At 42.6% G+C, this 15,638-nt stretch overlaps 1 protein-coding gene across 1 annotated transcript in view; it reads right to left on the bottom strand.

The window, feature by feature from the left end:
• Positions 1-15,638, bottom strand: part of plbd2 (phospholipase B domain containing 2) — a 37,811-nt gene that overhangs the window by 16,326 nt on the left and 5,847 nt on the right. Inside the window, exons 4-6 of the mRNA XM_028824322.2 lie at positions 11,119-11,219; positions 8,506-8,720; positions 227-321 (exon numbers count right to left, since the gene is read on the bottom strand). Coding sequence (XP_028680155.2) covers positions 227-321; positions 8,506-8,720; positions 11,119-11,219 — 411 coding nt within the window. The remainder of the gene's footprint in view (positions 1-226; positions 322-8,505; positions 8,721-11,118; positions 11,220-15,638) is intronic.

Below are 15,638 nucleotides of genomic sequence, written 5' to 3' on the forward strand. Positions count from 1 at the left end.
TTCTAATTTTGGTTCTGTACATTACCACAATGAATTTTAAGTTCACCAGAAAAAAAAAAAAAAAAGTGTACTGTGACAGAGCCTTTAGCAGTGGTGTGCTTTTGGAGCCACAGGAGGCGCTGTGTCACATCAAATCAAGTAATGTCCATCAGGGTCCAAGCACAACAGTCAAATGTGAAAGGATATCACAACATAATTTATATGGCTAGAGCCTCAAAAGCCTTACCATCTTAGTGCTTAGAATATAGAAGTCATCTCCTGAAAAAATGGAACCTGGGTAGGAGGAGAAGGCTTGCACATTGCCAGGGATCACTGAATCAGCTGGGGAAAAAAAGAAAGATACACAGATCCATTATTAATAGCGTAAAGTGGCGAGGTGTTCAGCAGGGGTGTGCCAAACTGTTCTAAAGAGAAGTTGTGGTGAGCTGTCATTCATCGGCAGCACAGTACAAGAGTAAATCAAGAACTACAGTAAAGGCAATTTGAAAATTGCATGGTAATCACAACAGGCACAAGCTGAAGCACTCAACACATTCTTGATGGATTTTGGGTAGTTTCAGCAGTTTTCACTCCCTCTGCCTAAAGAAATCTCACTACAGCATGTTGTTCAACAGTGGTGCAATCCCACTGCAGAGCGTCCATGTTTATTTCACCTTGGCTTCAACGAGGGGAATGGCAGAGCTCTGCGAAGTGCATGTTCGAACTACCCACAGGCCACTGCAAGCATGTTGTACTGCATCAGCTTCTGTTCGTTGGGATTACCATGTAATTTTCAAATTGCCTTTACTTTTTGATTTACCTTTGTACGGTGCGAAAAACCACCATCATCATATTTATTGCAGTTGGACAGTAATGTCCTTCTAAGCCCCTCTAGGACACTGATGTTGGGCACCACTCATTTCATTTGTTCAGGTTCTCTAAAAACATTCACCCGCTAACTACCTTCCAATATCATCATTTCCTTTAATGGATTTTGGACACCAGAGCACATTGTGATCAGAACAAATCCTGGACTAGGTTGACAGATCTAGAAACACCCAGACATCCAACGTGTTTACCATTTACAGGCCAAATGAAATATTCTTGTTTGTTACTAAACACTGGACAATGGTGACCGGGGCATACAAAGATAGAAGTGACACAAGAACTGCCGCTGTGGAGAGACAATGGCTATTTATTAAACTTATGTGCCAGTGTTGAATTTAACAAAAATGTTCACACATTGAAACCAAACCCCCCCCACCCCGATTTATCTCCCAAGAGATTAATCAAGCCGACTGCCGACAATATTCGTCATCCTATCCATCTCCATGTTCTCCAGTGCTGTTGTATGTAGGTGAGACATGCAAGTAAGAACTTCATTTGACTCTGGACACATGTCAACTCTGCAACTGCAAATTGTGGTATAGCGGGTCTGCGGCTTCAAAAAGGGCCACGTTTTAAATCCATATAGCTGTGTCGTTCTCTGTGGGCGCGATTGCGTTACCGCGGGGAGTTTATGAGGTAGTTGGAGCGAGTCGCACCTGCACGTGTGGGTGCGATCGTTCTCAATTGCTTCACTGGCTTCCTGCGGCGTGTGATGGAGGCGCAGGTGGATGTATATATATGGGTCGGCACCAGGAAAGAGGGGGATAGATGGATCGAGGAAAAGAGGAAGAAAAACGAGGTTGAAGGATGGGAAAGAGCGGTATTAGCAGGAGGATCTGGCCATCTGAAAGGAGGAAGCAGAACGAGCCGAGGCCCCGCGAAGGAGCATTTAGCTGTAGCGCTCTTGGGGCTTGTCCACCCCACTGAATGTTCGGGCGAGTGGGGTGAGCAAGGCAGGTGTCCTCCCGAGGGATCTGAGGAGCGACTACACGAGTGGCCGTGACGTCCTTAAGGCAGCCAAGACGGAGGTCAGCTGACAGGAGCTCGTTGCTGTTGGGTCTCCGCCGGCTACGCGAGTTATGGGTGAGCCGGGGAGAATGAGAGGAGGTGGTGTGCTAAGATCGTGAAGAGCGACACTGTATTTTTAACCTCGGATTTTAAAGGATGTATTTATTGTTTTTATCCCCACTTTGCACTGTTTTTATGGATTATTTATTGAAACGGTGATACACTGCACTTTGTTTGGACACTGTTTTGATTTTTGTGTAATAAAAGCACTTTGGCACTTTTTGCACTACCCCCTGGCTTCATTAGAGAATTGTCCTCATTTGTCAGCTCATCTCGGTGACAATACCAATGGTGTCGAGTTCAAGAGCTCCCAGCAGTCGGATGGAAGTGTGTAGTGAACCTGCATCGTCACACAAATATACTACAACGGGGTGCTTGTATGACAGCAGGGTGGAAGACGTAACCTCAATTGCTTGGACTGTGGGATGTGAACTCCTTAAAAATGGCCAATGATGTCAGCTGCACTGTGAAGTAGTAAAGAAAAACTTTTTTACGTGCACCCCTTATTTTGGGCTCAGCAGCATTTTAAAGTTTGGGAAATGATTAAGCAATAAAGAAGATGGCACCTGCAGTTGGGTGGACAGGGTGTAAATGTATGAAGGTACATCAAAACGTCAAGGATTACCATCTTCTGTTGCCAAAACCTTGGAATGTTACAGACTGGCCTGAGTGCTGTGGCTGTTAAATCACATCCCAATGATTATATAAATGTGTTCAGTGTGTACCCTGAAGGACTGGCATTCCATCAACGGTTGGCTTCCTTCTTGACGAGCTCTGTTTACATAATGGACAGAATATTTTAATTTGCTTGCGTTAACAAGTATTTCAATTTGCAAAGAGAAACACAACACTTATTCACGTCGCACAACTTATAGAATCATCATAAATGACAAGTACCTATCGAATATATCCCAATAACAACAGGGAATGTGTGTTAAATGTGATTTTAACGATTGCATCAGCACATTGTACTTGCTAAAGTCCACTGGCAAATTCAATATCCGTGCTCTGTGACTCCTGACCTAAAGATCAGTTTATGAAGGAAACTGAGATAACATGAGGAGAAAAACAAATAAATACCTAAAAAGCAATGGGGTCAAACAGATTGTGTCAAAGTTTTGACTACCAGTATACTAAACAAACCCTCATTTAAACAAACTTAGAGTTCAAAGATCTTGGAACAGGACAAACAAATGAAATGGACACCAAAGCCAGGTAAGAAGGGCAGGCACAGCAGAAAATAACTGGAATAAGGCCTTGCACAATGGCCTTCCAAACACCTGCTAAAACACTAATGCAGTAAAACCTCAATTGTTCCACACTCGATTAACTGTCAGTCTCCATTAACCATCAGGGCTTAAAAAATAAAATAAAATTATGCATGCCAGCGTCTTCCTGCCGTGCAGTACGCTGTGAACTCTGCACATTGGAATGACTGTCCCTTTTGCTAGCACGCAGTGTTCTTCCCCAGCACCACGTGTCATTCCTCATTTTTGAAATCACAGTGTCAGTTATGTACCTTCAGTTTTAATAGTGTTTTGTAGCTTTTCTCTTTTGTTATAATTAAACTAGTATACATTGTTATGGCCGATAAATGTATGCATGTGGTGTTGAAACTGTCACAAAAAATTGAAATTAAACATTTCAAAAACAGCAAAAGGGTTTCAAGTACTGCTTCAATTTACAGAGTAGGAAGAACTAAAGTGAACAATATAAAGCATGATGTCGCAATTAAAAAAAAACTTTTCGAAAATGGAAGGCACTAACGGTAATGTTATTCTGAAATTAATGTTAACGTTCTTCTGCATTGTAAATTTCCTTTTTAAGTTCTGTTATATTTCATAAATATAGTGTGCTGCTGCAGGCAGCTTCTGATGCTCTGTGGGGGAGCTGAAAGTGATGGGACTGGGTGAAGGGCGGCCATGCCTCTTAGGAGATGAGTGACGGGAGAAGTAAGGAGAAAAAGGAAGGTGCGGAGTGGGGAGTCTGGGGACAATAAGCAGGAGTGTTTGTGGTATGGAGAAAGACAGAACATGAGAAGCAGGAGGTAAATTGATTGGTAGGGAAAGCAATCTTTTCTTGTTTTGAAAAGTGTGCTCCGTAACCCAGATAACAGAGTATAAGGTAGGGCACCGTTTGTTATGGAACGAAGACTCCAAGTAAAACGTAGAAATTTCCAGTACCTCCGAGTTGTGTTTGCTTATCATGCTGTTCGTTACAATATTATATGAATTACTAGCCAACGTCTGCCGTAGCATACGGCGGTGTAAGAATAGGAATGGAAAACAGTTAGAAAGGAACTCAGAAATCAAGAAGAAATAAATACTTCTTGAAAGATGCAGTTGTGCATAGGTCTTTTGGTAGAGAAGACAGATAATGAGCTGAAAGATCTAACCTTACAAAAAGCCATGTACCGTGGCTGAAGACTGGTATGAGGTCTGAGCTCTGGTCTTTGGGTATCCGACAGTGCATGTAGAATTTCCGGCCAAGCAAGATTACAAGTGATAAATAAATCAGGCCTTTTGAATTTACGTACTATGGCCAAGGCATCCTGATAGTTTTGTTGCATGCATCTTGGACTTCCTGGAAATGTGGATGGTAATATGATCATTTTGCCTACACGTACGTTGTTATTTTCAGCGTTTGCTTGCAGTGTGTCTGACAGTCCTTTGTATTGTTCCACGCGCAGATCTTGTTGATGTAATCTGAGATAGCTGAGACGCGCGCCCTCTGTTTTAACATACACATCTACGACGTACTGTTGGAATGGTTTGCCGCTGGACTGCAAAATACTAAATGTATTCCTCATTGCTAATCTGTACGTGTAAAACTGGCATTGAGTATGCCTTATTCGCTTGGTGGTTCTTTTATCGGGAACATGTTGTAAATCTTTGTGCCAGCCAATGTCTCCGTAAGGGAATAAAAGTGGGTAAAGCATAGGATCGCAATTCATATTGAGTGTGGAAATCTGTTTACAGGAGTTGCCTATGGGATAGATGCAAATGTCCCTTTCGGCAGGCGGTTCGCCATCTTCTCCGACGAAAATCAATGCAACATCGGCATGACATGTCGGGGCTTTGTATCGTCGTAAATCCTGCCCAAAGTTTTCTTTGAAAACCATTCGTACAGATGCTATTGGATTGGACTGAGCGATTTCATGCATGTGTTTGTATGATTTAGCGAAAGGGTTGATGGTTCTGAGCATGGAATCTAGCTGGAGAAGTACATTTTCGCTGCATGAGGAGTTTGCATTATTTTGCAAGCGTACTTCAGTAGCTTGTGCTGTGTCAAAAACATACAACTGTCCATATCATGGAGAGGTAGAAGTGTTAGCGTATAATGGAGAGATCTGGCGATACATTTGCCCGTGTATTTTAAAACAGTGTGGTCCGTGGCCAGGAAGATGAGTTATGTGTGCACCCATGGAAGCAAATGCCAGAGAAGAGTTGTATTCTCGAATGTGTTCACGATAATTTTTACCTTCTGATGTTTGCTATGTGAGAAGCTGTTTTAAAGACACAGGAGCCACAGGCAGCATGGGGAAGGGTTTGGAAGAGGACGAATAGGAATTGAGAAATGCCGTGTCGGCTGCGTGTGGGCGGGACCGGTTTTGAAGAAGAGCCACAGGCAGCGTGGGGAAGGGTTTGTAAGAGGACGAATAGGAATCGAGAAATGCTGCGTCAGCTGCGTGTGGGCGGGACCGGTTTTGAAGTGGAAGCAGGACGAACCAGAAGAGAAATATATATAAGAGATAAGTGGATAGGACTGGCGAGCTTTGTGGGGCTGAATGGCCTGTTCTCGTCTAGAGTGTTCCAATGTTCTAATTAATACATTTTGTTAATACGATATTTTGTTACTATATTTTTTTGTAAATAAATATGACTATTCACTTAACTAATCTACTGTATATCATTTTTAAACACGCAGTTCCGTTATCCGTCACGACCTCGGTCAGAACCCCTGACGGATAATTGAGGTTTTACTGTAATCAAGCTGAATATAATGAGCAGGAAAGGGGAAACGGGACAGAAAGCCAAATCACTAAAGTGTTCTTCTAGTTTCCTCTGCACCAATAAAGTTCCTTAATGAGAACTCCTGATAAAAGACGAGACAAAGTGCTAGATGGGGATGCAGAAACATCAGAAAAGGAGCAGAGAGAGACACGAGGTCAAAGCTTAGGCAGGACTTGTAAAAACAAAAGAGATGTAAGGATTTCAAAAAAGAAAATCAGAAATAAATTCGAAAGGAAGAGATGCAAAAAGTCCGCACCCCAACTAAAGTTACTGCCCCCAATTAACAGGAGTCATAACTTTGTTTTTGAGTTTGAATCCAATACATGGACGCCAATCCCCGAGTCTTTGACAAAGGAAAGCAGAATGAGAACACTGGCTACGGCCATGGTGATCATGTGGTCATCTGTATTACCAATTACAACAAACACGAAACGGCAGCACCAAGGCAAGGCTGATTTTAAAGGGATAAAATGCACAACCCCAAAAACAATTTTCTTTACAGTATTGCATTAAATACCAGCCATCATTATCATATGAGGAAATTCTCTGCAGAAGACGTTTTGCCTGTTCTTTTGAATTGTAGACTAGAAAGTAAAGAACGTGGCATTGAGAGTGTAGCTGAAGAGTTAGTGAGAATGGCATTTGCATAACTCCAATGTGTTTTCGTTTCAGATGATTCCACTTCATGGTTGTGAGCTTATGCCAAGTAAGACCCGCTTTAGCAAACTTGCAGAACATACCTTTCTTTCCAAATACAGTGGAACCTCGGTTCACGACCATAATTCGTTCCAAAACTCTGGTCGTAAACCGATTTGGTCATGAACCAAAGCAATTTCCCTCATAGGATTGTATGTAAATACAATTAATCCGTGTCAGACCATACGAACTGTATGTAAATATATATATTTTAAGTTTTTAAGCACAAATATAGTTAATTAAACCACAGAATGCACAGCGTAATAGTAAACTAAATGTAACAACATTGAATAACACTGAGAAAACCTTGAACAACAGAGAAAACTAACACTGCAATAGTTTGCGCTATAGCGCTACCAACTGCTGGCTAAAAACACTTTTTTTTTTAAATGAGTTTTAAGCACAGGGAAAAAAATTAACATTTGAAAAAATCCGAAATTTAATAAACTACCAAGAAAAGTAACATTGCAACAATGCACGCTACGAACCGATCGCTGTACACAGAAGTGAAAACGAAATCAAGCCCAGTGCATTCTTTAACTGCCTTCCTACCTTATGCGTCCAGCCCTCTCTCTGGCGCTGCCTGTGTGTGTGTCGCGCTCTCTCGCTGCACAGGAAATGCACAGGGAGAGACTGAACATGTACAAACCGAAAGGGAGACTGGCTTGTTCGTATAGAGTGTGTGGTCGTGAACCGAGGCAAAAGTTTGGCGAACTCTTTGGTCGTAAACTAATTTGTACGTGTACCGAGACGTTCGTGAACCGAGGTTCCACTGTATGAAGTTCTTTGGCCTTTGACCCTTGCCCAATAGGTCTTCCATCTCTGTCATATCTCAAAACGCCAATAAAGTAACAATGCAATATAGAACATGGCAACTAATTGATAAAAACAGTTACCAACAGATTTTGTTATACTGATTATTATCTTATTATTACCTTGAAATTGTCAGAAAAAAATGGAAATGTAGAGAGGTCAGGAAATTGAAAGGAACAACTCTGGGTGTCTCTCTCCTAGGACGTTTCGTTTTGCTGACGTGCTCCCATCGTTTGTGCATTTGCGGCTAAGCGACTGTTTTTCTTTGGGGGTTTCGTTTTGCTAATGTGCTCGCCTCGCTTGTGTATTAGCGGCAGGAGGAAAAGTAAAAGGGATGCTGTTTTACCAATATGCGTGCCACGCTTCTGTAATAGCAGATAAGCAAGTGACTCCCTCTTTGGATGTTACGTTCTGCCAACGTGCTGGCCACTCTTGCGTATCCTCGGAGGTGGAGCCCTTAGCCCGACTCCACCTTTCATTTCCGGGCCGGTTCTGGTAGATGTTTATATATAAGGTATCAATTACTAGTCACAACCCTAATGTATACAAATGTGCACATCATAATTTACGTATGCAGTGGGCATGACTTTGTGGAAACCTGCTCCACACACCCAACACCTGTGTGTTTATTTCAGTTCTAAAATGACTTGCTGTCATAGCTCAAATCAAGAGGCTCCACTTCAACAGCAATAGCAGACCAAACACCAGCATGACCAGAACCAACCAGGATGAGAAACGTGTTCTCCTGCTTTCACCCTCTGGCATCTCCATTCTGTTAACCTCTTAAAACCCTTTGGAAAATCAATCTTTTTTCACTTTAGTGTTTTGGCCAACCCACCTCAAAAAAAAAATATCAAATTTGAAAGCAGTAAATGATTGGAATTTATGGACAAATGACTAAGTAATGAAAAAGACGGCTTCTTAAAAGGTCTTTGCTATACAGAAAAAAACGGCCTAAGCTAACTAAACAGGTTTGGTGAACTAAATATCATTTACTTGTAAACTTTCAAGTTCTGCCAGACCTTCTTTTCATCTAATCAGCAGTTACCTTCTGGTGAGACGTGAAATGCAAAGGTGTATTTTTTAATGATCCGTAGCATAGATTGGTAAGTGCTCCAGGTGTCGTGGGAAACCAGGAGATCTTTGTTGCCAGGTAAAAGCTTGATGAGGGCCGAGCATGACCCTGACCCGAGTGTTTGACGGTGGTTCGTCTTGTTGAGGGCAGGCTCCAAATCCTCCAAATCTCCACCCAGCTGGAAAAGTCTTCAAAAAACAAAAAGGACAATGAGCATTTCTCAGAAGCTAACCAATATTTTCTTGTCATGCAAAGCAGTGGAGTGGTGGCTCTGAGGCTAAGGATCTGCGCTGGTATCCTGAAGGTTGCCGGTTCGAATCCCCGTCACTGCCAAATGAGATCCTACTCTGCTGGGCCCTTGAGCAAGACCCTTAACCTGTAATTGCTCCAGGGGTGCAGTACAATGGCTGACCCTGCGCTCTGACCCCAAGGGGTATGCGAAAACTAACAAATTCCTAATAGAAGAAATTGTATAAGGCGAAATAAAGAACAAAAAAAATATATATACCAAAGCAAATTTGCCATTTTTTTCCCACAGCCACTAGAGGGCACCCTAGCCCAGGGGCTCGAAGATCTGTAACATTTCTTAAATAAGAAGATTCCAGAGCTTTTGTTAGGTTCCCATGCTATGAGAAATGCAAAGTTCCAAGTAGGTAACATAACACAAACATTTTTCCAAAGAGTGGGACGATTCGGAAGTACTTTTTCTCCCATTTGCCAGGTGATGTAATGCTGGCTTCTCGTCTTATATTTAAAATAATTAGTAGATTGGTGGGGGGGGGGGGGGGGAAGTCATACCGTGGTGGAACCACAATTCGGCAATGTAATGCCATTTGTGTACCTCAGAGTTGCTATATATAAACAAGAACACAAAGGAAAACTTTACTGCGCCTGAAATAAGATGAGGACTACTGGCAGTGCAAACTGGGCAAAACAAATTGAGAAAAACGAGTCATGGCAGCAGAAACAGAGCGAGATTTCGGTAATGAGCAATGAAGATCAAACTGGTGAAAAATGAATTAAGATTATAAGCAGGAAATTAAACACTGTGTAAAGAAAGATTTAAAAAAAATGCCATGTTCATGTGCTATCAAAAGTTTCAAAGCTCCGACACGCGATGCTTTATCTTCTCCGTTCTGGAAGGACTTTTTGAAAGAATACAAAAATCGCTTATGGTGATTTGTTTGCATGGTGTACAAAATCAAGATTAACTATTTTTCTCACGTAAATGAACAAACAACTCCATCTTCTTCCACTTCTATGTGGGTCAATGCGATTGATCAACCTTCTCCATACAGCTTGGTTAAGCGCCTCCTCCTCCAGTCAGACCCTTTTCCTTCTGATCTTCTTTGACTTGATCCATCCATCTCCACTTTAACCTTCCTCGCTTGGTCTTCGTCATTCCCATCCCTCTTTCCTCCACATATTCCTCGTCTCTCCTCATCACGTCCATACCACTTCATCCTACTTTCCTGTACTTTCTTAGATATCTCTCCCACTTCTGTTGTTCCTCTGATGGTCACATTTCTTATTCTGTCCTTTTTATAACTCCACATTCTCATCCTTGCCAAATTTCACTTCTTCTCACGACTCATTACAGCAGATCTTAAAGAGCTGACCTTTAACCTTCACCTTAATCCTTGATCACAGAATACTCTTGATACCTCCCATCCAGTTGTTCCAGCCCCACACTGCACTCTGTGGGTTATCACTGCCTCTAGTTTTCCATCTTGGGTTACCACTGATCTGAGACCTTTAAACTTCTCCACTCTTCTCCTTGCAGGCCAACTTCTGAATTCTGATCATCATTAAATCTCAAATGTTCTGTCATTTTCTTCCTATTTATCTTCAATCCTCAATCGTCCAACTTCCTCTCTACGTTCTCTTTTCTGGTGCTACACAACACAATGTCCTCAAAAACGAAAAGCAAACTAAAATAATTAAATGCAATTTGACCACGAAAATGAAGTTTCAGGCTGACCATGTCATATTTTTAATTTTACAAAACTGACTATGGGTGGAAGGTCAGTGTTACATCACAACTAGGACAATTCGAGAAGCTTTGTTTTCTTCTAATGGTCCGACTCACAGCTCCACATTTGTTGGAATTTCATTGATGTGGAGTGTCTGATTTGGAAATCCATCCTTCCAAACTCTCCGATAGCACGTAAACACGGGATTATACACAGGCAAAACAGAGCATCAAAGTCTTAACACCATTCAAAAGGAAATCAGGGTGAAAGAAAACATCCCCACTATTACGAAAATCCTTCTCCTATTTAAATAAAGCAAACCAATTATTACATTTTCTCAGGATTTATGCATCAGCTTGTATTTTGTCACTGTTTTAAATACCGTTTATGCAATGTCATCACGTGTCACAATGCTGGCAGACAAAGATTGTGCTGAAAACGTCAAAAACGCATCACAATAGCTGCACAAAGATGTCACCATCATAATTAAATAAGAAATGAAAAATAAAAATTATAAACCCAAAATGACTAAATATATGAAACTAATAATCCTACAAAATCACTTGCTGTGGACTCGGACCACAGGACAATACTTGAATCAGAGGAGACTCACAGGAAGCCAAATGGGTTGATGGAGAACAAAGAAACAGGAAAAGCAATCTCGTCGTTGTAGCTGTCCTCGAGGCCCCGGAGCTGGAGCAAGATGAGGCGGACCTGTGTGACAGAGAATGAAGACATTGTGAAATAAAACATCAAGGTTTTCAAACATAACGCTTGAACAAATTCATTCAATGAACAAAAGAAGTTGATAAGTAACAAAGACTTGTGTTCTGTAGGCAACTGGCACCTCACCAAAACAAGATATGTAGGAAGATGGACATTCTGTAGGACTTGGAGTACTGCAGATTACATTCAGATGTTTGGAATAGGAACGCCGATTAGATAATAATAATAAATTTTATTTATATTGCACTTTATATTTTAGCAATCCCAAAGTGCTACAGAGTAAAAATAGAAAATAAAAACAGAGGAATCTATAAAATAATTTAACAAAATGTCTTTCTAAAAAGATGAGTTTTTAGGTTTCGCTTAAAGGCCTCAGTCGATTGTGGGGCTCTCAGGTAATCAGGGAGGGCATTCCACAGCCTCGGCGCCACAGATGAAAACGCCGTCACCCATGCTGCTGAGCTTAGTTCTGGGGACTTGAAGAGTGTTAGTGTGTACAGAGCGGAGGGAACGTAAGGAGGTATGAAGGGTAAGGAGTTCCTGTAGATAAAGAGGGGCATGTCCATAAATGCACTGATGGGTAAGAAGGGAGACCTTATACTCTATTCTGGATGAAACAGGGAGCCAGTGAAGGGTTTTCAGAATTGGGGTGATGTGATCATGCTTTCGCACCCTCATCAGGATCCTGGCAGCGCTGTTCTGAATATACTGGAGTCTCTGGATACTCTTGCCAGGAATCCCGATGAGGAGCGCATTACAATAATCCAGCCTGGAAGAGACAAAGGCATGGACGAGCTTCTCTGCATCTGCCAGGGTGAGTAATGGAGTTTGGCGATGTTCTTGAGATGGTAAAAAGATGACTTAGAGATATTTGATGTGGGTGTCAAAATTAAGTTGGGAGTCCATTCTAACACCCAAATTAGTAACAGATGTGGAAAGAGGAATATTTAGATTAGAACCTCAAAATAGCCAAACAGGTGTAAAAAGAAAGTTTCAAATAAGTAAAGATGTTAACCACTGGGTTTCCCCACGTCTACATTAAGTTAGTTGTACCTCACCCACTCACCATTTTACAGTTAACACTCCCTCCCACTATACTGTCAAGGTCTCTGCAACACCAGTGTTACTGCAGTTCTCGCTACCAAGCGAGACGTCACCCATGCTCTCCTTCTAGCCTTAAACTTTCAAATCACCTCCACCACACCACCCTCTACAAAATCTTGACGATGGCTGCCCGTCTAATTATTGGTGCCAACAAGACGCACACATAAGCTAACAATAGCAAGACACCTATTATACTCCAGGGGCTTTAACATTATCCTCTTTACTCTAATCAGTCCATAAAGGTCAACACAAGAGCTCTCCACTGTACACTGTCTTTCATGGTTTGCTTCTGCTTCACCCCAAGTCATTTCCAGCTCTCTCTAAAGCTCTTCACCCATTTGGTTTTGGTCTGCCTCTAGGCCTCTTTGCCCTGTGGTGTCCAAGGAAGGCCTACTTTTGTGATGCTTGAACCTGGCATCCTTAATACAAGGCCTATCCAGCTCAGGTGACTTTGCTATCTGCTGAATGATGCATGTGGACTTTATAAGATCTAATAAGTAAGTCCTTGTTGGAGACCCAGCTTGGCCAGACAGATTCTACTAATTTTTCACAAGTGGCTATGATGGTACCTACACATGTTGATTTCCGTTATTCTCCTTCATTCACTCCCAGTCAGTAAGATGGACTTGACATTGCTATTATTAATTCTGTTTCATCTTATGGCTGTAGTGCATCAACTTTCAGACCAACCTTAAACACTTGAAAGCTCATCTTACTTTAGACAGCCTGCTCCCAATGTCTTTCTTAGTGAAGTCCTTAATGCTGACTACAAAGAAAGGAATTAATGCCCTCTAGTGGCCTTTCATCAATTTCAAATACACATTACTCACTTGCAGAATTCTGAAAAAGCACAAGTCCACCTAAATTCCAAAGTTATAGTAGGATATTGTCCGGTGTCAGGCCGCAGGCCTAATATCAAAGTCATGGGCAAAGACGCTCTCTACAGGTTCAACAACCATTTTCCAGGTTCACCTGGGTTAGCTTGCTACTCCCTTCAATGGGAAAAAACTTTTATAACTGACTTCCCTTATCTGACCTGCCAGGGAAATGGGGACTTAATTCAATCCACAGGTCACAGGGTTTCCCTCATCATTAGGCCAAAATGACCCCAAAGGCACTGTGACAACCCAGAAGTCTCAGAGGCTCCCAGAAGGACATTCAAATTACTGTTACAGTCAGTGTTAGTGAATTCACAATAAGACGGAGACAGAAGATAAACGAGATTCATATGAATGTAGCCAGGCAGACTCTTTGCATTAATGCTACCCTTGAATAAACACCTGGATGATCCCCAAGCCGTCGGCACGGTGGCGCAGTGGGTAGCACTGCTGCCTCACAGTTAGGAGACCCGGGTTCGCTTCCCAGGTCCTCCCTGCGTGGAGTTTGCATGTTCTCCCTGTGTCTGTATGGGTTTCCTCCCACAGTCCAAAGACATGCAGGTTAGGTGCATTGGCAATTCTAAATTGTTCCTGGTGTGTGCCCAGTGGTGGGCTGGCACCCTGCCCGGGGTTAGTTTCCTGCCTTCTGCCCTGTGTTGGCTGGGATTGGCTCCAGCAGACCCCCGTGACCCTGTAGTTAGGATATAGCGGGTTGGATAATTAATGGATGGATGGATGGATGGATGATAACCCAAGCCTTTTGAGATACTGACAGGTGAGTCAAAAGTGGAACTCTTTGGACACCACAGGGTCTATTTTGTCTAATTTCTGACAGTAAGAACCTCAGGCTTACAATAAAACAGGGGGTTCTGGTGTGGGGATGCTTTGCTGCCTCAGGACTTGGAAGACTTGCTGTTATTGTTATTACCGGTGAGGAAGGCAGGCTCTATTGTAGGCATGGAGCTGGAGAGTTTGACATCCGTGGCAGAGCAACGGGCACTGAGCAGGCTCCTGTCAATCATGGAGAATCCACTGCATCCACTGAACAGGATCATCTCCAGACAGAGGAGCAGCTTCAGCGACAGACTGCTGTCACCATCCTGCTCCGCTGACAGACTGAGAAGATCATTCCTCCCACACACTATGTGACTCTACTCTTCAATTCCACCAGGGGGGGGGGGGGCTTGACGTTAACATTATTCAAAGTTATTGTCTGTCTGTATACCTGCATTGTTATCACTCTTTAATTTAATATTGTCTTTATCAGTATGCTGCTGCTGGAGTATGGGAATTTCCCCTTGGGATTAATAAAGTATCTATCTATCTATTGAAGTGAGCATGAATTGTGCACTTCACCAGAATATTCTTAAGGAGAATGCTTACTCATCTCTTCGTGACCTGAAGCTGAAACACCACTGCAGCAGGACAAGGAGGGAAAAGAGAAGTGAATCACTCCAAAAAACACAAAATTCAGGTTTTTGAGTGGCACAGAGGCCAGACCACAATCAGGGGACACGTTTCAGAGAGTCAACAGCTTGCATGATGGGCGCCTTACAAGACAACAGCTTCAAAAACAGTACCCACATCTCCGAAACAAAATACACAAGGAGACAAAACAGAAGCGAATGACTATGAAAAACACAAAACTGAAGCTTTCAAGTGTGGCTTAGGTGCCGCAACAGAACCAGAAGATTCTGAGAGTGAGCTGCTTGCACGATGGGTGCTTTATAGCTCAACAGTCGTGCAGTATCCATAATCTCTGAAACACAAGCCAAATGGCTCAGAAGACCATAAAATCATGTGGTGGAGTTGGACTCAACTAAATGATCAACACAACAAGTCAAAGTCCTGACTCGACCCCAGTAGAGATGCAGAGGTGAGCAGTTCACACTTTCACTTTTTAAAATTCCTCAACAGTGATGCGAAAGATTCTTCTCAAATTAAAGCCGAGATGTAATTACTGGCGGCACGGTGGCGCAGTGGGCAGTTAAGGGACCCGGGTTCATCTCGCGGGTCCTCCCTGCATGTAGTTTGCATGTTCTCCCCGTGTCTGCAAGGGCTTCCTCCCACAGTCCAAAAACATGCAGGTTAGGTGCACTGGCGATCCGAAATTGTCCCTGGTGTGTGCGCCCTGCGGTGGGCTGGTGCACTGCCCAGGGTTTGTTTCCTGCCTTGTGCCCAATGTTGGCTGGGATTAACTCCAGCAGACCCCCGTGACCCTGTAGTTAGGATATAGCGGGTTGGATAATGGATGGATGAAATATTACTGAAAAAGAGTATTGAACTCTTGGCTAATAATTACTTTTCCACAAGGGGGTGTTAGAGATCTTTATTCTTTAAAAAAATGATACGGTGTGTTCAGTCAGGTTCCCTTTCTCCAATATGGCATTTTGCCTAAAGCCCAGAGGCGACTGCTTGTGTAGCA

This window comes from Erpetoichthys calabaricus, chromosome 18 (genome assembly GCF_900747795.2).
Source record: "Erpetoichthys calabaricus chromosome 18, fErpCal1.3, whole genome shotgun sequence".
Classification (NCBI taxonomy): Eukaryota; Metazoa; Chordata; class Cladistia; order Polypteriformes; family Polypteridae; genus Erpetoichthys; species Erpetoichthys calabaricus.